General features: G+C 45.4%; 3 protein-coding genes across 9 annotated transcripts; 2 read left to right on the forward strand and 1 right to left on the reverse strand.

The window, feature by feature from the left end:
• Window positions 1-1,107: 1,107 nt before the first annotated feature.
• Window positions 1,108-10,028, forward strand: LOC127603433 (cytohesin-1-like). 4 transcript variants are annotated; one of them, XM_052069717.1, is made up of 12 exons: window positions 1,126-1,395; window positions 6,192-6,274; window positions 7,053-7,117; window positions 7,203-7,269; window positions 7,473-7,591; window positions 7,867-8,060; window positions 8,140-8,288; window positions 8,378-8,490; window positions 8,942-9,020; window positions 9,103-9,174; window positions 9,255-9,409; window positions 9,620-10,028. In XM_052069717.1, exons 1-12 carry the CDS (start codon window positions 1,299-1,301, stop codon window positions 9,696-9,698), a joined length of 1,272 nt encoding a protein of 423 aa, XP_051925677.1. In that variant the 5' UTR covers window positions 1,126-1,298; the 3' UTR covers window positions 9,699-10,028. The 4 variants fall into 4 exon arrangements, with proteins under 4 accessions (XP_051925680.1, XP_051925677.1, XP_051925679.1 ...); XM_052069719.1 differs by lacking the exon at window positions 1,126-1,395 and adding an exon at window positions 3,236-3,439; XM_052069718.1 differs by lacking the exon at window positions 1,126-1,395 and adding an exon at window positions 5,390-5,599.
• LOC127603419 (CDP-diacylglycerol--glycerol-3-phosphate 3-phosphatidyltransferase, mitochondrial) lies at window positions 9,910-18,450 on the reverse strand. Of its 3 annotated transcripts, XM_052069692.1 has the most exons (11): window positions 18,312-18,450; window positions 16,853-17,048; window positions 16,280-16,357; window positions 14,703-14,802; window positions 14,430-14,619; window positions 13,732-13,910; window positions 12,806-12,993; window positions 12,017-12,308; window positions 11,693-11,841; window positions 11,476-11,596; window positions 9,910-10,424 (listed from the first exon to the last, which is right to left on the reverse strand). In XM_052069692.1, exons 1-10 carry the CDS (start codon window positions 18,443-18,445, stop codon window positions 11,477-11,479), a joined length of 1,626 nt encoding a protein of 541 aa, XP_051925652.1. In that variant the 5' UTR covers window positions 18,446-18,450; the 3' UTR covers window positions 9,910-10,424; window position 11,476. The 3 variants fall into 3 exon arrangements, with proteins under 3 accessions (XP_051925652.1, XP_051925653.1, XP_051925651.1); XM_052069693.1 differs by having other exon boundaries at window positions 9,910-11,596; window positions 12,827-12,993; XM_052069691.1 differs by having other exon boundaries at window positions 9,910-11,596.
• On the forward strand, window positions 13,028-24,433 carry socs3b (suppressor of cytokine signaling 3b). 2 transcript variants are annotated; one of them, XR_007963057.1, is made up of 5 exons: window positions 13,028-13,159; window positions 13,315-13,454; window positions 16,283-16,380; window positions 16,869-20,050; window positions 21,016-21,180. XR_007963057.1 is itself a non-coding variant. In XM_052069776.1 (3 exons), the coding sequence occupies exons 2-3, from the start codon at window positions 21,182-21,184 to the stop codon at window positions 22,148-22,150; spliced, it is 645 nt and encodes a 214-aa protein (XP_051925736.1). In that variant the 5' UTR covers window positions 19,537-20,050; window positions 21,016-21,181; the 3' UTR covers window positions 22,151-24,433. The 2 variants fall into 2 exon arrangements, 1 of the variants encoding a protein (XP_051925736.1); XM_052069776.1 differs by lacking the exons at window positions 13,028-13,159; window positions 13,315-13,454; window positions 16,283-16,380 and adding an exon at window positions 21,635-24,433 and having other exon boundaries at window positions 19,537-20,050; window positions 21,016-21,310.
• Window positions 24,434-26,012: the final 1,579 nt, after the last annotated feature.

The following is a 26,012-nucleotide window of genomic DNA, read 5'->3' on the forward strand; positions in this document are numbered from 1 at the left end:
GTAACTTCAAGCGTAAACATTATTTTTGTGTCATAGCCACCAGTAAAACTATTCTTTTCTTTTTTTTTTTCAATGAAAAACTTTTCCAATGGGAAATCTGTAGTCTGTCGCCGTCTAGTGGTCATTTGAGGTAAAATCGTCTACTCTCCGCCATCGAATGGCAACAACCGCAGTCGTGATGCCACTGTTTTAGAAAATATGTTTAGTAAACTCTGCCATTGTGGGGATAGTTTTTGATTTTCTAAGTCCACCTATGTGTTTTATTCTTGAATTAGATACATTTACAGACAAAATGGAAGATAATAGATCATCATTTTTACAAATTATTTCACAGTGCTTGTTTTTTTGTCTTCAAACTCTGAATTCCTCCAAGAAGACAGTTAAATCTTTGAGGCCGTTTTTGCTCTGAAGAAAAAATGAATAAGATGCTAATTTTCTGTACACTTTGGACCCTACACTTTTCCCGATGAGTCACAATGTTGCGTTGTTGTTATTAACTGCATGCAAATGACCTGGCTAGGCTGCTTGCGTTTCACCGCCTACACGCGTTCCGATTACCATACAGCAGAGAGAAGGGAAAACGTGCAATTGTGCAAATAAACAGAATGCTTGAAAAAAAAAACAGCTGTGAGTGGAAGGGGTGAAACGGCCGGTGGCAGTAAAGTTCAAGAGTGAGAGAAAGGGAGAGGTCAGCCGAAGGAGGTCAGCACAGCGGGGAAAGGGAGAGTTATTATTGGACCCAAATGGAGTGCAAGGGAAAGAGAATATCAGTATGACACAGAAACTTAGGATATACCGGTACATTTATTTTATTTTACTTTGGGTTTTATTTTTTTGATTGACCTACACTAAGAAATAAATGCATACTTTGACCTAGAGACACAGCACAAATCCTTGGGAATAAATTCCTCCACGCCTGAAATTAAAATAGCTTTGTGAATGTGTGTGTAAGCTCATGCGAATTTATGTCTATGTATGTGTGTCCGTGTGTGGGAGAAACTGTTTGTGTGCATGTGTGCACGCCCATTTGTCACCATCATTTCCAATAATACTTGAGCAACTGTTCAAAGTGTCAAATTGGGCGTTTCTGTGTGTGTGTGTGTATGTATTGAGAGTCAGGTCAAGTGTGTGAGCGGTGCTGAGGGAGGAGAGGGAGTGAGATGAAGAAGAAGAAGAAGAACATGCTTCTTTTGTAACAGTCCGTCGCAAAGTGCCGGTGTCGTTTGGATGGAGACAAATCCTGATGGTGCTGTGAGCCTCAAATATTTTGGAGTCATCAACCAAAGAGTGGCTACATTATGGGGAGTGTCAGTGAATTATGCGCTTCCAGTTTTCAGGCGTTTTTGTGTCCGACGGTGACGTCTTTGGAATCAGCTGCTGCTCCTGCTACGAAAGGTCGGTGTTTGTTTACCTTATAGATAGATGGGTAGACGGATAGGTTGACATGTAGCGCTGCATGTGGCATATTAGGGTCTTGTGAGTCATTAAACCTACGTGTGTCATAACAATCACACACACAAACACACGTGTAATGAACACAAACATTATCAAAGCTAACATAAGAATCACATTCTGGTAAATCACAAGTTGGTGTAATCAAAACCATCACTCTCCAATCCGTGTGTGGCATAACAATCATACATATGGTGTGTGTGTATGATTGTTATGCCACACACGGGTTTGGAGAGTGATGGTTTCATGCAGGATGACTACATGCTGGTGTAGTCAAAACATTCTCAACTCTATGTGACATAACAGTCAGACTAAGGGGTAGTCAAAACAATAAATGTCAAAACTATCTTTGAGTAGAACAAGCACACACCGGTGAATCAAAACAATCATTATCAAATCTATGTCTTGCTTAACAGTCACATACTGATGGATCACAATGAAAGTCAAAATAACAATTCTCGTTAGTAATTAAAAAAAATGCACATTCCTACAGCTAAATGTGACATAACAATCACATGCTGGTGTAGTGAAAACAATCCAATGTTATTGAGACATACACGAGGGAAAACCACTGCAATGTAATGCCCACCCAAATCTTCCGCATAACTGAAAATGAAAGATTAGAAATGTAATTTCTTATTATTGATGATGCCATGAGTATGAACATAAGACTTAATCTCCATCCCTCATGTCAATCTCAGTGCAACATGTTGCGGCCGTTGCCGTGGTGATTTTTGAGTGTGTGTGTGTGTGTGTGTGCCATGCTGTGTTTTATTTCATCTATTCCTTTGGCATTTTGGTGTACATACACGCACGCATGAGTCAGGCTAAAAAACCTGCGCGCACGAAATGGTGGGCTCGATTCAAGAGCGTGACGCACAGTCTTCGCCTTCTTGGGCCCAGAATGGATCCTCCTCTCAAGTGGGTGCCCGAGTGATATCATCTCTATGGCGGCCCACCACTCTTGCCCTTGTCGCCTTGTGTGTCATTTTACCTCATTCAAACTCCATTTGGAACACAAATGAAATGTCAAAAAGAGTTGTAGTGGACTCGGACTGTGTGCAGATTTGTCAGTTTTACTGCATGGTAAAATCAAGAACAAATTGCTCCACTCAGGTGTTAGATTTGTATTGAGTCTCAACTTTTTTTTTGGTAACCATGTCGATTATCTGATTCAGGAAAAAGGCCATTAGAGAGATCCTGAGCACTTCCTTTGACCCATCCGCAGCATATCCTGTTGTTAGCGTGTCCAAAATGGCTGATTAAAGTGCACAGCTGCAACGTTCTTTGGCTAATTTGCTTCCATCCAAACACATCCAATACGGCAGCTGCATCTCTCACAGTAAACGATTTTGTTTTGTCATTACACTGTCAGAGAGGTATTCATTGTTCCTCAGCAATTTCCCATACTCGAGTGATCACATTTAGAAACATAAGGCATGTAAAATAAAACGAAACATGACAGCATGACGTTGATATAGTGATTGTATTGGAGCTACAGTAACTTGTACCTGATTTATTTACTATTTATTGTATGTAATGTGTATAATTTGTCTACATTCACAAAAAAATTCCATATCGACAGTACTCTTCATTTTTTAAACACTTTTAGCAGATGTGTCTCCAGTTCCTTTTATAATGTAAATGCATTTGTTTAATTGGAAAGAGATTTTTAATTTTAATTTGTGCAATTTTAGATAAAAATTCGCTCCTCCAGTCAGATATTGAGATTAGATACCAGCCGTTTTATGATTGGCTGCTTCTACCGAAGCCACGCCCACTACACCGAGCTTCAACACCGGTTGTCTTCGCCGATGGATACAGTTGTCATTTTTTCACCCCAGGTCACCGCTACTTTCAAGTCTCCTCCATTTTATCCTTTAAAGTTACTCAAAGTTGTGTATTTTTGCTCCACTCGGGCCTCGCTTCACCGGCGGGCCGTTGATCAGCGACGCAAACATGGTTTTAAAGTCGGAGGACGGCGTCGGTAAGTCTCCTGGGGATCCGTTTAATTTAACCGAGGCTAACTAAGTTAGCTCAGCGAGTTGAGCTAATTAGGAGCTAACGTGATGTTATTTCGAAATACATTTTTTTCAAAGTTAGTACTGTAAGTAAGTAACTCTCCTACTGTGTCAATAAAAGCTCTTTATGGACACACAAGCGAGCCATTATTAGTCAACTTGGACCGAGGCCACACTTGATGAGGTTCTGTTCTCGTTTATTAGCACTTTAAACCCGCGCATCCATTTTAAATCTTTTGCTTTTTTTTGACGTCGTTTAAGGATATTTTAGACATCGGGACTTTGTGTGACGTTTCACGAATGTTCATGTTGTATTAAATTTGTCTCTCAATGTTGATTCAGCCATTTAGTAGAGCCGGTGGCTAATATTAATGTTTTTCTGACCACACCCAGCAATGCACGTGTTAATCCAGTCCGGTTTATGTTTTAAATATAAAAATTTAAACGAGTCTGGAAATTAACAGAGCATAATATATAATTTTTGTGTGTGAACTAAAGAAAGATTTGTGTTGGGGAAAGAAAAGCATATTCCCTTGTTGCTATGTTGAAAAAAAGAAGAAATAACTCTTAAAAAGAACACAAGAAAAATGCATACTAGACAATAATATCCCATTTGTACAATACACAACAAAAAAAGCAGGATTATTCTTATTGCAGGTGTCTCTGATGTTGCGTCTTTCGAATATCTATACTGTCACACCCAGCAATGTGTGTTGACAAGACAAAAAAAGTTAAATACTAGTCAGACCGTATTAGTTTTGTTGCAAGTGGTGTGACTTTCTGGAGTTTATGTAGTTTGTGTCATATGTCCTGTGTCCCAAAACAGCTCCAGCTCATTCCTCATTCTTCCTCTCTGGCCACATGTCTGCTGTGCTGAGTCGAATGCACGTTTGAGTTTCTGGTGTTGAATGCCTCCCAGTCTTCGGGGCGAGTTCACCGTAACCGCTGGATTATATCACGTTGCGGCGAGCTGGTTGGCCTCGGGGGGGCCAGCTGCCGTGGCGATGGACAATCCTCGCTTTATGAGTGGAGCGAGACGACCACATGCATCATTTTCTTTTCTTCACAAATAAACCCGTTTGGCCTCGGGTCCCGGGTCAGCTGCCTCTTACGGTCCCAGTGGGGAAAAACTGGACGAAATTGGACTCGGCCGGGAGGGCGGCCCAAGTTTAATTTGTGGCTGTTGGCATGGAGTGACCACAGCAACGTTTTGTCCTGCCATGCTCCTCATTCCACTCAAATACATTTCTGGGGAGCAAAAAAAAAATTCAATACAGCTACAGTTCTTTTCCACTGTTTTTATTCATAAGTCAAGTTTGTAGTTTGCATGCAATAGCCTTTGAAAGGCAAAGACTTTCAGAAACGAGAAAATTTGAATTTGACGCTGTTGTGATGCACATGTGTGACTCATTCGAGTAACTGCCTACTTTGTGGCGATGGCGTGCCCACTCCCCTCAGGGACTTGGCGGCTACAATGCATCAGCATCAATGCTGTGCAAAGCTAAAACTGCATCAGCTGCTAACCATAAAGGAATTGAGGAATAAACGGCTTCGATTCCTCCTAGCCATTTCGGAACAAGCGATGCTTTGTCCAGTAACATTTCCAGGTTTAAAATGACACAGCTGCAGGAGGTGACTTTTTACTACCGGTAATTAGGGAACTGAGAAACAGGGTGTTGTTGGCAACTTGGCAACTACCAAACAGCGGGAAATTATATCATTGTTGGGTTTGTTTAAAAATATTCTAAATGTTCTCTGACATTCGATGTATGAGAAAATTATGAGCAGCTCTGCGAATGTTAAATAAATCAAATTCCACGTTCGGGTCATGATGCCCAATTCGAAGGTCGCTCTGGGAGGGAGGAGATAGACAAGACCTAGGAGGGGGGAACTAGGGGAGTGTGATGTTCAAGGGTTTTGCCCCTCTCTCGCAGTCACACATCGTTTTGTTCTCCCATGCTGGAATGAGCGTCTGATCTGATCTGGATTGGAGTTCCTAATTAGTAAACCATCTCTGTCATTCCCGAACGAAAGGACTGAAGGCCAATAATGCGGACTGATGAACTCGAAAATTAAGACAGGTGGATTGGCTTGGATCGAGGCGTTCCATCCATATCCTCTGACTGGTAAGAAGCAGCGTGACATGTGATAGGCAGCATGTTATTACTTTTCCGAGCAACTTCAATGGCCACCATTTGTCGAATTGGATTCGTGCTCGTTTTAACATCGCGTGTGAAGCTGCGCGTATGTTGCACGGTCCCGAGCAGCTGGCGCTATGACGAGGAATCGCGTTACTCACAAAAACACACACTTAGTGGGCCTCCGCAGTCTCTTGTTGCTTCAGTCCATGTGTGTGTGTGTGTGTGTTATAACTTAACGTGTTATTTTAAATGTGCCGATGTCAATCCTGTGTTAGCGCTGTCGTCTGCTCACAATGCCACGTTGTTATTCTTGTCCCGGGTTCTAGTAAGAACAACTGCAGTCGAGTTATATATATGTCTGTCTGGGAGCTGTGACAAAGTATGGACCTCCGAATCACAAGGCAGAACTATTATCGCCGTCATTCTGGTGGCTATTGAACGCCAGCGTAGGATCAAAGTGAACCTTGGGTTATGGGGGCAGGGGGGTCATAAGGGATACAAAATGTTGTTGCCATAGCGACCCGGACCAATCTCTTTTGTCGGTTTGTTGTGTTTACACATTCTTGTTGGCCCACAGTGCCCGACGACCTCAGTCCAGAGGAGAGACAGGAGCTGGAGAGCATCCGCCGCAGAAAACAGGAGCTACTGCAGGACATACAAGTAAACACAAACACGAACATACTTCCTCACTCACTCACTTTGTTGCCGTCTTGCAGTGAGTTTGAAATCCATGTTTTGTTTGACATTAGCAGCATTTTTTTTTAAATCCGGTAAATCTGCCATGTACCACTTTTTTAGAGTTTCTGCATTACGTAATACAGTATGAGACATGACACACACACAAAATTACAGCCGCCCCCCCAATTGAGGCGATTCTTAGCCAGTCTCGAACCTCACTTGTCTGCTTCCACGTGCCCTCAGGACAAATGGGCAACGGGGCGTCAAATATTCCAGTCATGGAGAGACGGGACGCCGTCGCTTTCTAAAGAGGGAGGGAGGGCGGGGTTGGTGGTAACCATGGAGATGCATGTGGAGCAGTCCAGACTGAAGTTACTTAGTCGGGATGAGGCTTGTGTCTGGGCTAGTATCGAATCAGATAAGCATTCCTTGTAACATTTTTGGTATCTTTTCTGCTCAGTCTCCCATCCTGTCTTTTTTATTGCCATTCTTCGTCATCCCTACTACTTGCTCCAGTCAGTCTGGGCCAAGTGTCAGGGAGGCACTGTGGGGGTTGGCTGAGCAGGCTAGTGAATGTGGGTCAGGGTGTGAGGACAGAGGAAAGGGGAAGCAAGGTCGCCAAGCTGACCCGAGAACAGGTGCTCCAGATCCCACAGAAGACTTGCCGGGACAGAGAGAGACTGAGAGTTAGAGCGTTGCACTCATTATGTTTTGGAAGGTTTGTCAATTGTCTTTTTTTTTTTTTTTGGTTTTCTTTTAGAGGCTGAAGAATGAGATAGCAGAGGTCACCAGCGAGATTGATAACCTGGGCCTGACTGAAGAAAGGTAAATATTTCTACCACAACTTCTATTGCGTGCGAGGGCAGACCTAGCCGAGGTTATGGGCTCATGTTATTTCCTGGGTCTTTAGGAAAAGCATGCAGAGAAATAAACAGATGGCCATGGGCCGGAAAAAGTTCAACATGGACCCCAAAAAGGTGAGCGAAACACTTCCAACAAATAAATGAAAACAATTTTTTTGGTCGGAACGATAGCGTTCAGTTGTGATCATGGATTTATTATTCTGCTTGTTAAACTGCAATACAGTATACTAAGAGATGACGAGAGAGCATTTGGAAAGTAGACAACAGTTTTGAAACAGTCGTCGCTTTATGATCCATTTGTGACATGTTTTCCCAAGGGGATCCAATTCCTGATTGACTGCTCATTGCTGAAAAACACCAGCGACGACATCGCACGCTTCCTCTACAAGGGCGAGGGCCTCAACAAGACGGCCATCGGCGATTACCTCGGAGAGAGGTCAGTGATTTTTCCCACACGCTGCCTCCAGATAAGTCTCCCAAAAGGATCATCTGAAGCGCGGCATTGAATATGGTAGTCTCAATAAAGTTACTATTCAAAGATTTAATGAGACCTACAGATTAAAAACTATTTAGTCAAAACAACAGGAAAAAAAAACTTCTTCAACCCAACAAATATTCCTGGACGAATGTAAACGATCTGTGGGGCGGGGTGGGCCGTGAGTGGCCCACCCCCGATCCCTCGATTGACAAATCTTTGTGTGTGATTTTCAGAGACGACTTCAACATCGAGGTGCTGCACGCCTTCCTGCAGCTGCACGAGTTTTCGGACCTGAACCTGGTCCAGGCCCTGCGGCAGTTCCTGTGGAGCTTCCGTCTTCCCGGTGAGGCTCAGAAGATTGACCGCATGATGGAGGCCTTCGCCCAGCGCTACTGCCGCTGCAATCCCGGCGTATTTCAGAGCACAGGTGAGTGAGGCGATTATTTCAACCGCAGAATTCCGATTGACTCTACCCCTTGTAATGAGGACCGCTTTTTATCCCACAGACACGTGTTACGTGTTGTCCTTCGCCGTCATCATGCTCAACACCAGTTTGCACAACCCCAACGTGAAGGACAAGCCCTCCGTTCAGAGATTTACCGCCATGAATCGAGGCATTAACGACGGTGGAGATCTGCCAGACGAGCTTCTCCGAGTGAGAGACTTTGCTTTCTCTTCTTAGCTTCCGTCATTTTGGGTGGCGTTTTGCAATGCTCAACTTATTGTCTCGCTCTCTGTGTGTAGAACCTGTTTGAAAGCATCAAGAACGAGCCCTTTAAAATCCCAGAGGATGACGGCAATGACCTCACACACACTTTTTTCAATCCCGACAGAGAGGGCTGGTTGCTGAAACTCGGTACGTGTTTGCAGGAGCGCCCTCTAGTGGCTCTACCAAGGGAGTACTCTCATTCATGATGGAATTTGATACCATATGAATGTCAGCACGTGTTTGGCAAAAAAACAAAGTTGACTGTTTTCTTCTTCTTCTTCTTTCTGTTGTATGAAACCAGGAGGTAAGTACCGTCCGACCCGGCTTTTTAATGCACCGACCGCTTTGCTTCCTTTTACGGCTGTGTGCGCATTAGCTTTGAGCTTCCACGCTACAACGCAAACCACACATCACGCCTCATTTCCCCACGCTGTGCTTTTCATCTGACAAACGCGCTGGCTTCTCATCCCCCGGACCTATTTTTTGTTGTTGTTTTTACTGCAGCCAAATTTCCCCCCCCCCCCCCCCCCCCCCCCCCCCCACTCTAACAGCAAAGGTTGCAATCGAATATCCTCGCGCCTGACTTGTCGTTTGTCAACAGGTGGACGCGTAAAAACTTGGAAGAGGCGCTGGTTCATCCTGACTGATAACTGCCTTTATTATTTTGAGTTCACAACAGTAAGTTGACTTCAACCTGCCATATGAATATTTGGTGCCGTGAAGTACTCTCATGATGAAATATCTTATTGACGCCGCAAAGGACAAAGAACCCAGAGGGATCATTCCCTTGGAAAATTTGAGCATCCGTGAAGTGGATGACTCAAAGAAGCCGGTAAACCGTTTGAACTTTTTACTCTGGATGTGGTTTTCCAACGGCTCACTTGTGCTCTTTATTCTCGTCGCGTTCCCAAGAACTGCTTTGAGCTCTTCATCCCGGACCACAGAGATCAGGTGATCAAGGCCTGTAAAACGGAGGCGGACGGCCGCGTCGTTGAGGGCAACCACACTTTTTACAGAATCTCCGCCCCCACCGTAGAGGAGAAGGACGAGTGGATCAACAGCATCAAGTGAGTCTTACTTGCCGTGTTTTTGTGATCTTATTGGAACGCTTAACTTCATGTCTCCTGAAAAAAGAAAGTGAGTCTGTTGAATTTACAGAATTACATCCACGTCATGGCGCGTGGTCAAGATGGTACCACCAAAATGGTACCGTCCAAAATTGTCATTTTAATCTCATCCCATGTGATAAAGTGTGTGTTCCACGTGTCCCTTTGCAGAGCCGCCATTAGCAAGGACCCCTTCTACGAGATGCTGGCCGCTCGCAAAAAGAAGGTTTCCACTTTGAAGGGCGTGTAGTGCGCGCATACACAAAGGTATGACTGATGAGTGCTGCTGGGGGAAAGAAAACCCACTGTTGCACCTTCATTTCCCCAACTGCAGAGTCAACTAATTTCATATATGAACCACCCTGTTGTCTATTTTGGGTGGGAAGCTGACTGAACAATTTACAACTCATGAAAGACAATCCAAAAAAAATTGGACCTTTTCACGTTTTTGTTTCTACCCCCCATACCCCCCTCCATGCTTTCAAAGCACGATTAGTGGAACTGGAAGTGATTGAAGGCGTTGTTTGGTATTTATTTGTCCTTATTTATTGTTTTTGTCTGATTAAAAGTTTACAACCAATCAAGGTTCTCCTTCGATCTTCATTCTTTGGTGTGAATTTCACAAAAGAGCTCTCAGACACGGGGGAAAAAAAATCACCTTTTTATTATGCAAAGATATTAGCTCTCATTTCACTGCAAGGAAGTAGATCTGTAATTGCACGATAAATGATATGACGCACGTTCTTCCTCTTTTTCACTGGGTTCAACATTCACTCTTTGAAGGTCTTTTCAATTCTCCGCAGCAGAAGATTTTGAAAGGTAACATGGAAATAAAACAATGTGTAGATGTCTTTTTGTACGTGTTTCAATTCCCGGGAGACACCATTTCAGTGTTGAGATAACCGGTTATCTCAAGGATACTCGAGTCCATCTTTAGAATGTGCAGCAGAAACGACATTGCCTCGATGCTCACCACCTGCACAACAACAACACAACATCAAGGAAATAAAAGACCAGGTAGGTAGGTGTTTTCTTCAAAAAAAAAGAATAATTTAAGCCTATAAATACATGAGCAGTCTGTTTGTCTGAGACGATTCCCGTTTTCACCACTAGAAGGCACACGGCTCCAGCCTAGAATCCCAAAGAAGACTCACACAAAGCTTGGAGTGGGCCCAAAAGCTAATCTTACAATGTTCTGACAGTGTTGCAACAATAACACCGTCCTTCCGCCCAGCAGATGATAATGATCTTTACAGTTGATGTGTGTTTTAAATGTTTGCTGCAAAGCTATTGTTTGAGCGCTGCTTTTTCTTTTTTCCTGCCAGGAACAACGTGATAGCGGATGCAAAATCACCGTGTCTAAAAACTGCTCCTGAGGTCAGACAATCATGCTATTTTATTTAAAGAACATTTTTAGTTGTTTTTTTTTACTTTGAATCGAAAAAAAGCTTTTTAAAAAATGGGGCAGATGGGATGTATTTTTTGCTAATTGTATGCTCTGCCAGGGAGTGGTCACATTAATTTTTTTTGTCATGCGCATCAAACAAAGTGTTGTCCACGCAGCAAAAAATGGTGGTCATAAATAAATGTGAGTAAGTTAGAATGAGGAGGGATGAGTCAGTCCATGGCGCTTTTTGGGGGATGCTGCTGGGAAGACGAGGACGGGGGTCCGGGACGGACCACAACGATTCTGGAAAATTGCTTTTGAAAATTGCCCACAGTTGCTTCAGAGCTGGATTCTGGTGACTGTACACCAGTCCAAGACTATTAATCACATCCATGTATGGATGATGTCACAAAAAATATAAAAATGTCCAAAACATTGAGGAAATCCAAACTTGAAAAAGGGAAGGAAAAAAAACCCTGCAGAAGCTTCAGTGTACTCTTTTCTCTAGTGCGTAATTTTTTTATAGAGGGGGCAGTGCCTTTTATTCTGTATACTGACATACAGTGACATGTTATCGCCCCGCCAAGCCAATCGGTAAGCAGAGCTGCAAAGTCGTACTCTAGCAGGATTGTCGCATTACCTTAGAAGAAGTTCTTGATGAACGGCGTGACCAGTTTGACCCAGAGCTTAACATGGCGGTCCGGCTGCTCGAATGTCAATCCGGACACCTCCGAGGAGCGCTGGTATAACATCTCCTGCTCCTATTACATGACATAAGACGGTTGAAGGCCATCAGCATGTCGTCAGACTATCGGACGATGACAGAATAATAAAAAAAATTAAAGAAAAAACGGGACCTCCCGCAGTTGGCCCCGCAACTGCTCGTTCTCCGTGACTATGGCGATTTGAGCTTCCAGGTCGCGGTGAACTGAGCGGTAGCCAAAATTGGGGGAGCCGATAAGTGTGAGGCAAGGCCGGTCCTGCCTGTGGAGGTAGTACCACAGACCTGGAGGATGAGAGCACATAATTCGCACCTCTCCCCTTTTGAGAAAACAGTCATGTCAAGTTCAATTTCATCAGTATGTGCTGGATGATTTTTAAAAATACCGTAATCTAATTGCCATTATTTTTTTAAAATTTTTTACCGTGATTTCACACATGGAGACCCAAAATGGAGTCACCTTTGGCATGGAAGGTCCACTGTGGCCTGTGGTACTCGTGTAGTCTGATGCGGCCCTGCTGGCCCAGCTGACGCACGCGCTCGTAGAACTGCCTGGCGATGTGCGTGTAGGCGTCTGGGATGGCGCCGGCGACGCCCTTGGCCCCAAAGAAGCCGTTCACCTCCGGGGAGGCGGTGAGAATTCGGTAGTCGGCCCCAGCCCCGAGCACCAGGCGCATGTACGCTCGGGTTAGGTTGAAGTAGCCTGACGTCAGGTAGACGGTGGAGTCCGGTTCAGCGTCCCGCAGCAGGCGCTGGCGGAGATGAGATTGTTACCATCGCCAAGGAAAAACTGAGTGATGAGATGATTTCTGCGATCAATTAACATTTTTGCCAGGAAAAAAAATGTCTTTAAATCTTTCCATATTATGATTATTTTTAAAGGGCAGTTGTAGCTCAACGCATGCCCCCGCCGACCTGCACTGTTTACATTAATAACATGGCCGCAAACAAGAGCGGGTTTACAAAAGCAGAGTCCGTGGCGCCAACTTGGCGAATATTTTGTGACTTTCTGTCACCCTCCAACCCCCCTTCAAAAAAAACCCACATCAATATGCGAGTTTGAATACAGTTTACAAACGAAGCTTGCAGTGTTGATGCACTAGTTTACATTCCATTGCGCTGGCGATTGTTTTTTTTGAATTGATGCCCAGAAAATGTGACTAACAACTAGCTCAAATATTCCGCTGTTAGTCATGTTTTGAACTCTGAGTCACACGCGTAGGGTTACAAACACGCCACCCTCGCCCACCTGTGTGACCTGTTCGTCCACCTGAATGCCAAGGGGCTTCATCTGGACCAGAGGGAACACCCATGTGTCCTCCTCCTCCTCCTCGGTGTGCTGCTTCTGGCTGAGGAGCAGTTGCTGACGCACCCGGGCCACGTCCACCACCTCCATGATGCGCTTGCTCGCCGCCACAGAGAACTCTTGCCTGTCACCTGGAAGTCGTGAAGATCCAAACGAGGTCAAGACATTTCAATCATTTTTATGATGTGTAGGACTAACGTGAAATGTTGTAAACGCTATCATATCCTTTCCAGATGCTGTGTAAATAGCCGCCATTGTTTCTTAAGACAACGGCACTCATTACAGAATCATGAACAGGTTAGTCAAGGCTTTTATATTTGCTCAGCAACTACATGCGTCGACAGCTACATTTCACCCTCGAAAGTGTTCCTATCATCCGGAAATGTTGACTGCATTTTTATCAATTAACCACATGGGTGTGTGTTTCTATGAATGTGTGTGTGTTCTCTAAGGGCATATCATCTTACAGCATCACCGTCACATCACAATGCTATTCCCAGCGTTTTGGTTTCCGCAGTCTGGCAGACATGATGTCATTCGCTACTCAGAAGTGCCATCTTGGTAGTCTGGACTCCGTTTATGGCTGTGCAATGTAAGTGAGAGAGTGTGTGTGTGTGTGTACGCCGAGGGAAGATGCAACTCCAAAGTGGTTTCCACAGTCATGATTTACAGCTTTTGTTGATTTGGCAATCATTACAGACAATTTTTTTTTTTTAAATCGATGAGGCGACAAGCTTGCCACACCTATTTTTTGGGCATTTTCATCCCATTCCTCCTTGCAGCACCTCCCGTTGAGAATTTGAAGCCCCCTGCATGGTTGCACCCCAATGAAAGAAACAAACAAACAAAAAAAAGGTCCAGGTGTTAACCTTTGTACGGGTGTACCATGCCGTCCTGCATGGCCACCGAGTCGTCGGGCCCAAGCTGCAGTGAGATGTCCCCGACAGCCTCCACCAGCTCGGAGAAGAAGTCTGCGAGCTCGCTGCAGTCCTCCAGCAGGACGTAGCGGTCCTGCCGGTTAGTGAAGTACGAGTCGCTCAGATTGGCCCTGGAAGAAAAAAAAATGACGGCCAGGCATTTAGTTTATTTTTTGTGCGCCTCGGTGCCACTTGGATGCCGTTTAAAGATCAAAGGTCAAATACAAAGAAAATAAAACACGTATGTGTACAAAATAGGACACCACATGGCATATGAGAGGTTAGTGCGCCCTCATAGTTCTAAGGTTCAGGGTTTGAATCCTGGGCCTTGCATGTTCCCCAACTCAGGCCCTGATTAAATAAAAACTAAAAAAGAATAAAACGTTTTCTATGACGGTGGCCTCACAACTATGGCAAATGAGAAGTGCTGCAAAATTATTTGAATGACAGGTTTCAAAGGATTTACATGTGCACTTCCTGCGCAATCTCTATTTGATTTCGCAGCTTGTTTGCCTTCTTCATCAGCCTCCGGCCGAACGACAAACAGAACAGAAAAACCATACTTGACGCCGTCGCCGAAACATTTCCGAGAACTGATCGGCAAGGCGTAACCGTATGCAAAACTTTTCAGCGCTCACTCGGGCACCCACCCGCTGATGATGAAGCTGTCGTCAAATAGGTAGACCTTGATGTGTTGCACGCCGATGGTCTCGTTGAAGCGCTGCGGCATGAGCAGCCTCAGCAGGCCCCTCAGGTCGGGTGTGTGGTATAGGGAAACGCGCATTTGCGAGGTGAAGCGCCGCAGCAGAGGCAGCAGCATGGTCCTCGAGTTCACCTGTCCTGAGGAGAGGAGCAATCGAGGGAGGATGAGCGCGGCCCTCCCCCCCCTTTGCCCCTACGATAGACACGTTCGGGCCGCTGACCTCGAGAGCCTCGTGTGTAGTCCAGCAACACGGAGACTTTGAAATCGGGCGCGTGGGTGTTTTCTTGTGAGCTTTCCAGTGCTTCCTGCATGCAGTCCACCTGCATTAAAAAAAAAATTGCAACCTGTCATTATAGCCCAAACTTTTGCAAGGATACTAGCATGTGCCCCTTTCCTTGTTTTGTGTTGTTCCAATATTTTAGTGGATGCCCTTGCCTTTGCTCTTGGAGCGCCGACAGCATCTACGTGCACTATCCTGTTCTCTCGACGCCTTCTGGAGTTCAGCCAAACGCAACAAAAAGCTCATTACGAACCGATCATTTTTAGCTGACGCTAATGACAGCTTGTTAGCGCCGTGGCTGTTTTAATAGTGTAACAAACCACATTGTGTGCAATGATAAAATGGGCCACGCCGCTACTAGGCATGGCATTGTTTTTTATTTGTTTTTGGGGCGGGGGGGGGGGGGGTTATGATAAACCTGTAAGTCGCCCACCCCTACACTTAATGGTTTGTTCTTAGGAATGTGGATTTTTCCCCTCAGTTATTTGCCAATTTTTTTGGTGGTCTTTCTGGAACATCAAATATATGTGCCAAATCCCCAGCGAATAGGAAAGTAGCAAACGGTGTCAAAGAAGGATGTTGCAGTGATCCGTGATTATTTAGGCAGGTTTTTCAAAAGTCACGGAGCGTCTCCGTAGCACCTTTGTTTTCACTCTGTAAAAAAGCTCAAGCATCTGTAAACAATGTCGTGTGTTTTGAAGAGTCATGTTCTCAAGATGCTCACCAAGTCAGTAAATTGAGAGGAGATCATCATTGTTTTAATAGAATACTTTTTTTGGTGCATTTTTATTTTGAAGTGGTGTGCCCTGTGATATTATTTTTCCAACTAAGGTACCGATATGGAATTGGGCGAGTAGAAGTTGGCCTTGGTGGCAGAAAAGAGTCGGAAACTCCCGGGCCACACCTCGTTTTGTGAAAAGTACCGGTAGACCAAAACTGTAATGATCTTGAATGGAAGTCACATGGCTCCTTTTGTCATTTTGGCGCCTCGTCACAATCAAAATCGTACACAACATTGATGGCGCCTGGGATTTCTTCAGAGCGGGAATGAGTCACCCTCGGAAGATTTTGGGAGCGACGCCAGCTCACTCGAATGCTTTTCAATGTGTGACTCAGCTTCTCTGTACGCCATACTTTTTTTTTGTGTATAAGTATGCGTGTGTGTTTTTCAAACAAAAACATCAGGAAAAGAGCTGAATGCGAACATCAGCCTAGACTGTGGTTTTTATGCTGTTATACTGGGCTTCCAGGCATGAAGACTAGCATGCCAGCGCAGGCCAGCGCCGGTGTCCTTATACCCGTAAAACCGCAACACTTTGCAGTCATTGCTTTTGGTTGGCGCAGGGATCGTTTTCATTCTGGAACTATTGTGCCAGAGTGAACTGTGACTCACTTTTTCTGGCATCTCTGAGCTCTACTTTGGCCGTAGCCTGTGTTTTGGTATCGCTCTCACCTGCCCCAAACTAAAGATGGCCGTTCTCTTGAGAACACACAGAGTAATACCACGTCTTTCTCACCAGGTCCTGTTCCAGCTGACCGGTTCCCAGATATAGGGAGGCCAACACCACTCGTCTCTTTGCGGTCCTGACACGTGCCTGATGGGAAAGAAATGCTGAAAGTGAGTACGGAGGGCACGATGCGAGTGCGATTCCCACAAATGAGAAATGTTTTTTTTTAAATTTGGTTAATTTGAATGAGTTTTTAGTGCATGTTTGTTGGTTTTTATTTTTTCATAAATGCTTTGTTACAGTTTTGCTATAATTAGATGGTTTTGTAAATGTAAGCTGTAGCCTGTTATTATTATTTTTTTTACATTTTCATTTAATTTTTGTTATTTTGTTCATTTTCCTGAACTCTAATCACCTTGCCTGGGACCTTTCCAAGTTGCATTCAAGACGTATACCTTAAAAAGTGACCTCCAGGCTTGATGCCTATGAGACCTATCCTTTCAAATTTCAGTCTAGATCTTTGTTCGTTAATTCTACAGCGATTAAACCTGCTAGGAAAGTAGCACTTCCTCAATTAGTTGCATCTGAATGAATGTCAGGACAGCCAAAACCTAGGTGCGGACTACTTGTCATTCAACTGACCTTCAGCGTCTGGTAGAACTGGTCAGGCGAGGTGAGCACATGGACACGTGTGCCGTTGACCCGGAAAGCTGGCACGCGCTCTGCCATCCATCGGAATTGGGCGTAAAGGCTGCGCGGCGCGCCTGGCGCCAGGGCGCCGCTCTCTGGAGCAGGCTCGGGTTTGACCAGCAGGGGCGCCAAAAGAAGAACGGAGGAGCTGCGCTCACAGAAATGGAAAAATGGATTGACTGCAGAAGAAGAATGCAAGGATCTGAACGAGGCTAATGCGCACGCTAAGTATGGAATGTCAACTCTTGAGGCATTGATTAATCCATTATTCGTGTGGCGAGTGTCTAAAGCAGTTTAAGGTCTGCCACAAAGAGAGTGAAGCTGTTCCAGGTGTGGATTTGTCCGAAGATGACGCATCTTTTGCTGCATTGGTTTTCCCACAGATGCATCCTTTCGGCGTCCAAACCATGCAAATTAACAAAATCTGGCATTTCCCATCACTGATATGACCATCCTCCAGGCCATGGTTATGGTTGCTATTTTACAGAAGAGATAGGCTTCATGTAAACACCGTAAAAGTGAATGGTCCATCATCATTCATTAACCCTTAAGGGTCCTCAAAATAAATTATAAAATGTTATAAATGTTTGTATCAGCTCCAATTGGCTAGTAACTAATTCAGGGTTTACCCCACCTACCGCCCAAAGACAGTTGCATAGGCTCCAGCAAGTCCACGACCCTTGTACCACATTTTCAAAAGGGTCTCCCTGAGTATGTGGACCCGCACGCCATTCAAACAAAAAAGACGGGTTAATGGAACATTCTAAATTGTCCTGAGGCGTGATTGTGAGTGAGAATTGTTGTTCGTCTATGTGTGCCCTGCGATTGGCTGGCAACCAGTTCAGGGTGCGCCCCAAGAAATGTTTATTTTATGCAGGAGGGAATGAGCTATTATAATATAGTAATTAGAAATAATTTGCCCCACTATGGCTGCTATTTGATTACCACTGAAACCTCACAAAGAACCCAGCAAATCCAACTGGGTGGGACAATCGGTGAAACCAGCCAATGCCGTCTCAGAGCATAACAACCAATCATGAAGCAGCGCAACACAAGGAGAGCCGATGATTATCGAAGATAGCCGAAAACTAACGAGCGCCATTCAAGTGTTTTTAAATAGCTCACGAGTTCTGCCGAATAACACAACTTGCTGAAACGACGATTGGCGTTCATTTTATGGCAAACACCTGAAGTGACCTTTATTTGTATTTTTTTTTAATAATTCGCGGGAATACTTTCTCGGATTTTGAAGGATCGTAAAGAAAGAAGGACGTTTAAAGCGTCACAGACCGTGTTACTACATTAGCATAAGAAGGTTGCTACCGTTTCTGTCAACGGGATGCCTAGTCTACGACACGAAACGTCGGATTTCACTGTAATTTCGGCGTTTTGTTGCAACTTCGTCTCTTACCCGCCTCGTCGGTCCCGCGCGCGGAAGAGCCGGTCGGATATTCGCATGAAAGCCCCAGCCAGGGCCGGCGAGTACACGGAGGACACTAGCCTCCTCCACGACATGGGGGCCGCCATTGCTGCCGCAGCTCCCATTTGAAGAAGGGGGGAAAAAAATAAAAATCCGAAACTTTATTGCCACAAAGTGGTGGGGACGTGACAAGACAACCCGGCGAAGCCTTCAAGTAAGTAAAACTGGCATCACTCGACGCACGTAATAACTTGAGTAAATATCACGCGGGAGAGGTAAACCTCACCTAAAATACACTGATACTGCATTTGGGTATTCATTGAATAACACTGTATATAAAAAAAGCATGTTAGTAACCCCCCGCCCCCTGATTTCCAGCTGATAACGGAACAACAACCATTCATGCTCACAATCACCCCATGGGACAATTTCGAGCCTTCCTTTAACCTACCGTGCTTGATTTTGGAATCTGGGAAGAAACCGGAGTAACCGGATAAAACCCACGCAGGTACGGGGACAACATGAAAAATCCACACAGGATCGAACCCAGCACGTCTGCACTGTGAGGTGGACGTGCTAACCAGTCAATCACTATCCATTACAAGCTATATATACTGTATATGTATATATATATGTGTGTAGTGTTTGCGTGGGTTTGCGTGTTTTCCATTTGGACATATGCACAAACAAGTTATTTGTGTGCAAAAAGAAATTTGTTTTATTGTTCAAAACTGAGAGGTTACATATCACAAATATAGTCACAGGCATGAAAATAAATCTTTAAAACTGTCAACAGGTAGTCTATTTCTGTATTTGTACCTGTACTTCATACTCGGTCAACATCAAAATCTTTAAATCGAATCCAGCCAAATCCAAATTGAATCGCAACTTCAAAAATGGGAATTGAATCTTAACAATACACTCAACACTGGTTCACAAACACATCCTTTAGTTAATTCAATAATTTGTGAATTAATTATAAATAACAAATCATAGTATCATTTAATTCTTCAAATAAACTTTTTTGTAAATCATCAATAAATTACCATTTAATTTACAAAATCTAAAGAGAACAAAAGCACACCCACCCCTGATAAAAGTGTAATTAGCTCAAAGTTAATTAGAGGACTTTGAGCCGTATAACATGTGCATGACTAGCAAATTTTGTAGAACAAGTACACCTTAGCCCCCCCCAAAAAAAACATGTATATTGAGAGAACGTGATGAATTATCACGATGAATATTTCATGCCGTGTAAAATGCATGTGGAACGGCTCGACCGGTACCAGGAAACGGACCCTGCTGCAAAGGTCACCAAGATTATTTACTGGCAATACGCCAGAGCGAGAGCCGCGCGAGCACGCACGCGTGTGCCCGTGCGTCAAGACCGTGCGCGCGCACGAACCCATGCGTTTACTGGAAGAACCTCAGGACAGAAGGGGGCGGGGCCTTACGATCGGCTTTACTCACTGGAAACAACCTCCGGTAACCTTCCGCCACACACATACACGGAGACACACACATACGGTCCGTCTACCTCCTCTCCCGCAGACGGCAGCGCCGCCGCCGACGAAGACGACCGTCCTCGGCATACTTTTTGGGCAGAATATTCCGTCGGGGGGATTTTAATGCCTGAGCTAATCCACCTCCATCTAGCACTACTCTCGGGTAGTTTGCCGAGTGTATCTTTTGGCGACGTGCTGCGGCGCGGGGCTGTATTAATCCGCAAGGTAAGTTGGCTGCTCGTGCGCGAAGTAGACCGCGTCGAAATGTGATATAAATTCAGTCTCGGGATTTACGTAGTTGTTTAGTCAAAAGCGGGTGCTGGTTTGACTGAAATGGCGGCGCCGAGCTGTAATGGGGGTCTTTTCAGGGAAGCCCCCCCTCGCTTTTTTTGTAACCCCAGACGCCAGTGCGGACAACATTCACGGGGGCCCCATTCTGTGTGTGTGTGAAACCGGAGAAATGGGCCGCTGTGGCTGTAATGCAGAGGAGCTGAAGTGATTGGGAGAGAGAGGGTGCATTGACCCCATTATTTTTGAAACCCCCCAATGATCGATTTCAAACAGACTGCAGTTGCAGAATTAGCTGCAGGGTGCATTGCAATGTCTTTAACCCGTATGCGCTGTTTGCGTCTAATTTGTCTAATTTCTGCCCTGGAAAGTGTTTCTGAAAGTGACCCAAAATACACAAATATATATCATTCATTTGTACAGGTGCCACCAAAGTCGTGTACACTAAGGCTGTTTGAAATGTTCAAGTGTGTGTCACATTCAGGATGATGTAGGGGATGGTGTCCAAGAGGGAAATTCAATCAGTCCCGACAACTGTCTCTGTCGCCACCACGTTTGCGCGGCTTCCTGCAGAAATGTGCACCTGTTGGTCTTTAAAGTGTCACGGGGGAATCTGGAAATAGTACAAATGGAAAACGGCAAAATAGTGAACATATGAAATGACACTTGCCCTTTTCGCTGAAACATTAAGGAAACATTAAAGATTAACTCATCCGTTTTGAAATGTCAGACATGCTATTAATACATTCCTTTTAATAATTGAGGATACAAACTGACCATGGAACATACTCTGTGTGCATGGTAAATGAATTGTATGAAAGGCTCGACCCCATTCATGCATGTGTGCCATTTGACTCAACGGACTCTCACTGATTCATGAATGGCAACTGTCTACTGTGCAGGTGTATCTTGGTGGTCTCTCCCAGCCCCTCTCTGGATGCATCCAGCTCCTCTGCCCCCGGGCCCTGGACCCGGTGTGTGACCCCGCCGTCCTCCCCTCAGTCCCCTTCAGAGACCGTCGCCTTCCCGCCGCCCGTTCTCTGCCCGGAGGAGGTGGACCGCAGCGACATGGTGGCCTCCCGCCGGCGCGAGCCCCTCACCGTGAGCGCCGGGGCCGCCTCAGAGGGGAGGATTCCGCAGCCCGACTGCACCCCGCATCACTTCAAGCCCTTCAGCTCGCATGCGCACTACCAGCAGGTTAGTCAAATTGCTGCTACTTGCGTTTCTTCCAGGCACTTCCGAGCTGGAATTGACTGTTAAACTAAACACAAGCTACTAACATGTAGCTACATTCATGCTAACACATAATGGCGAAACGCCATTAGCAAACAAAACTAGCATTACTTATTACTTGCAAGCATATATTCTTGATCCTCAGCAAAAAGAAATTGCAGCTTATTTGAGACTGTCTTCGTCAAGTCTCTGTCATGTGTATATTTTATACTGCCCCTTGTGGCAAAGGTACAAACATCATAAAAAATGTTTTTTTTTAAAAATCCAACCACAATTCACCCGTTTCAGGTGATGCGCGCATTGGGTAAGCTTCAGGAGAGTGGCTTCTACTGGGGAGCAGTGGGAGGCCGCGAGGCCAGCTCCCTGCTCCGCTCGGAGCCCCCCGGAACCTTCCTGATCCGCGACTCGTCGGACAACCGCCACTTTTTCACGCTGTCGGTGCAGACGGCGCGCGGCACCAAGAACCTGCGCGTCCACAGCGAGTGCAGCGGCTTCTTCCTGCAGCCCGACGCGCAGTGCACCCGGGAGCCGCCGCGCTTCGACTGCGTGCTCAAGCTCATCGCGCACTACATGGGCAAGGGCCCCGCAAGCTGCGCCGCCGAACCCGGATCCGGACGCACCGTCTATCTGATCCACACCGGCGGCGAGCGGATCCCGCTGGAGCTGCGGCGGCCGCTCCTCAACTCCCTGTCGTCCCTGCAGCACATGTGCAGGAGGACTCTGAACAGCCAGGGCCTGGGTGGGGCCGAGCGGCTGCCGCACACGCTCAAAGACTTCCTGGAGGAGTACGACGCCCCCATATGACTGAGAGGGCGCTGGGCTCGGACCGGTTCTCAGCGGGGGACGTGACCGATAGAAGAGGTAAACAGTCAACCTTCTTCCGATGACCGACTTAGACGCCGAGGAAAGCCTCGTAGAAGACTAAAAACAAGAAAGCGTCTTGTGTACATGCGGGACCAAGCTCGACTTTTCTTCTTTTTTAAAAAATCCTAAACCGACTGCAAAAACACCATGATGATGATCTTGAAGATGGAGAAAGAAGAACGGCAGGAAATGAAATGAAGAAGAAGTCGGGGGGGGGGGGCATAGTCGAACAAAAAGCGACGCCTCGCGCTCCGAGGAAATGACACGCGCACGCTCCGGAGCCAAAATGGCGTCCAGTCTTAAGATTTTATTTTTCTTTGTAGTCCTCATCTCATGAAGCATGTTTATCCAGACTCGGAGGGTCCTCGGCTTTCGACGGATTTGCGTTTCTATGACGGCGACGCAACCCGAATTTGTTCACGAGTTGGAATGCGCCAAATCACCAGTATAGTTCGAGCCATAATGACAGTATTTGTTTGAAAAACACACAATCCCATGTGCAGCGGTAACTCAGCGTGCCTTCTTCTGTGGCCTGACGATATATTCTTACAGCGCAAATCGCCTCCTTTATTGTGCTGGGACCACCGGAATTGAAAGAAAATCAAATCGACTAGCCGGACATCCTACCTTGCAGTTCCACCAGAAACCATCGGGGGCGATGTTGAGATTAGCGACTCCAGCCAAATTTTTAGTCTAAAATGTACCGTAGCCTGTCCCTAACCTATTTTCTCACAGGCGTGAAGTCATTATCACGGTTAAGTACGGTGGTAACTGAGCGTGCCTTTATGCGTCACGTGACCGCGTATTCTAACAACTTCATTGCGTGCCACCCGTAACGTCAAAACCTCATTCATCGGAATCATCGTAATGTCTCTGACACGTCTACTGACTGACTAATTGACACACTCACAAACATTAATTGCGATGGGTATGGTTTCAGTTGGGGGGGCGTAAAAAAAAAGTGTTAAAAAGGTATGTCACGTACTTTGAATGAGGGCAAAAGAAACGCCATCTGGCGGACAAACTCGAAAGCCATAAGGGGTGTCCTCATTTCGCAAAGCCGGCGATGCAAACGAAATTTGTATGCAAGTGGGAATGCGGTCACCGAAAATGTAAAAAGTAAAGACAAACAGGAACCTTGAGACTTTGTATTTCACAACCGTCGTGAATCGAGGGGCCCCTCTGTACGTGCTTTTCAAATGACAATATGGAAATATCACAATTTATGAATACATGCGCATAAATAGATGCATGAGTGCGACCCCGTGAAGGCCACGCACTCATTTCGCATTTGTTCAGTATTACTCACCACATTTCAAAGTTTAGCAGTAAGTTGAGAGTTTTTGACACTCTGATACATGACGGTCACCAAAGTAAAGATTTGCTCTTGATCGCGTGTGTCATTAAGGCTCAAGCACATGCCTGAAAACTCAAGTTTGCAGAGGACTCGTGAAAACTTGCTCAGAAAGTTAGCAAAAATGCTAACAAGAGTTTTACTGATTTACCTGAAATTCAGCAGGCGTGCGTAGCATATCAAGATGCAGGAAAGAGTCTCAAGTGCCCGTGGCCAAAATTGAACGGGAAGTCGGACATTTTGTTTTGGGCAGATGACAAATTTCAAGCTTCATTCGGAAAATGAGGCAGACGGCCCAGTAATAATTGTAGCTTTGATTTGAAGTACCGTGCAATGCCATTTTGATCAAAATTGCGTGGACGCGTCGATTGGAACGGAAAAGGGCTCCAAGATCCATACCCGAAACTGAACAGCAAGTTGCTTTTGGTTTTTCTTCCAGTCGTACCTCTCAACAGTCTTCCACTCCCCACCCAAAAGGGGACTTTTTTTTCCTACTTTTTTTTTAAGACTCATCTTTGCTTAAAATGAAAAAAAAAAAAAACTCTTGGAATGGCGCTAGCTAACGTGATCCACGCCATCCAAAACACTAAAAACACAATCTGAAAAGTCCTAACGTTTGTTCTGGTGGACCCGCCGTCAATGTCACGTCATGTGTATGTATGTGAAATCATTTTGTCTTTTATAAAGACTCCAGTTAACCGCAGCCGGCTGGTGGCCACTTAGTGTGGCACAACACAAGCTGTAATCTCAACAACAACAACAACAACAAGAATAAATGAGGAAAAAAAAAAATGGAACGTTGCACATATTTATATTTCTAAAATATTTCAATAATTTATATTAAAGAGCACTATTTTTACAAAAGCCAACTGCCTTTGTTTGCCTGTTCCTTTTTGCAGAGCGCTTGACAGCTTTAGCCCGGGCTTCCCTCGTCGCAGAGTTACAATTACGACTTTTTTTTTTCTCCTTCAGCTGCTGCAAAGCACTGTGGGTAAATTCCATAAAGGCGGGCCTATAGGAAAGGAAGACGGGGGGGGAGGGATAATGTGGGGGCTGGGGGGGGGGGTAACAAAGGGATTACCAGAAGAGCCGTTACACACTTGGACACAGGCCTTACTGTGCAAAACGCTCATTTTGGGTCGGACCTAACTGGAAAGGAATGCAGCCGGGCTTTTATACATCCTGCTCTAGGGGCTGAAGAGGATATGTGTGTGTGTGTGTGTGTGTGAGAATATAAATGTATATTCTCTCACACACACACACACAAGTACTCATTGTGTGTGTGCGTGTGAGTGAGGTCAAACGTACGGGAGATTTACATCATTCGCCACACATCGGTCTCGGGGCTCAACGTGAATCAGTTTCAAAAGTGACACGCTCATATTCTCGTTCTTTGTCAGGTCTCACACACACACACGTACATTCGCGCACGCCCGCGCACACACACTCGGTTCCCATTCCCTGCATACCTAGTGTTCTGTGTGTGACTGGCTTCCAGGAAAGAGGCACTTTAATTGAGTTGAGTTTTTACGGCTTGCCTGGTGTTAGTGTGTGTGTGTGTGTGTGTGGAGACAGCAAGGGGGAGGGGCGGAGAGTGTGAGGGAGGGACTTGAAGTGGAGAAAGAATACATTTTTTTCAATGACGCAAAAAAAAGGCCTCAGCTGCGGAGAAATGATGTAAAAGTCATTATGATGAGCATTCCTGGCATGCATACGCACACACTCGCTCACACTCAGCGACTTAATAAACACTTCATGTACATGCTGTCTCACTCACTCACACGCACACACACACACACACACACTCACGCAAGCACTGATGTGACTCCAAATGCAACAATTTGTCCACAGGCAAATGTTGCGCAAGGTCAAAGTTGTGAAGTGCGTGTCGCACCTCCGCACGGCTTGGGAACTTCAAGGTCGCCAGTCGGAAACCTTGAAGGAAGTCGGGGGGGGGGGGGGAAGCCAGTCACAATAGGAAAACATGTTGATATGCGATAGGTGACCACAACAAAAATAATTCATCCTACAATTCCAATTAAAACTGAGCGATAACATTTTTTTTTTTAATGCAAGTGGTAAAATAAATGAAATACAAATCAAGCGGAAGCATGCATGCAAAAAGAACCTCCGATGTGACTCAAGTTCCCCACGTAGTCTCAGTCTCGTGGAATATTCTTTCCCCGCGTCCTTTTCGCCCAGTCTCACACACCCTGCCATAGCATTTTCCAGCATGATTCATTTTTTTCGGAGGTGGGTGGTGGATAGGGGGGGGGTTACCAGCTCAACATTTGTCAACAAACGCGACACAACTGAGCTCTGCTTGTTATGCATGATCTCATACATGTGTATGTGTGTGTGGGTTTTTTTTTTTTTTTTTTAGGGGGGGGCTGGTTATTATTTTAAATAGCCCCAGTCTTAGGTCACAATAGGGTGGAAGTGTGTTCC

The sequence above is a fragment of the Hippocampus zosterae genome, chromosome 7 (genome assembly GCF_025434085.1).
Source record: "Hippocampus zosterae strain Florida chromosome 7, ASM2543408v3, whole genome shotgun sequence".
NCBI classification, from domain to species: domain Eukaryota; kingdom Metazoa; phylum Chordata; class Actinopteri; order Syngnathiformes; family Syngnathidae; genus Hippocampus; species Hippocampus zosterae.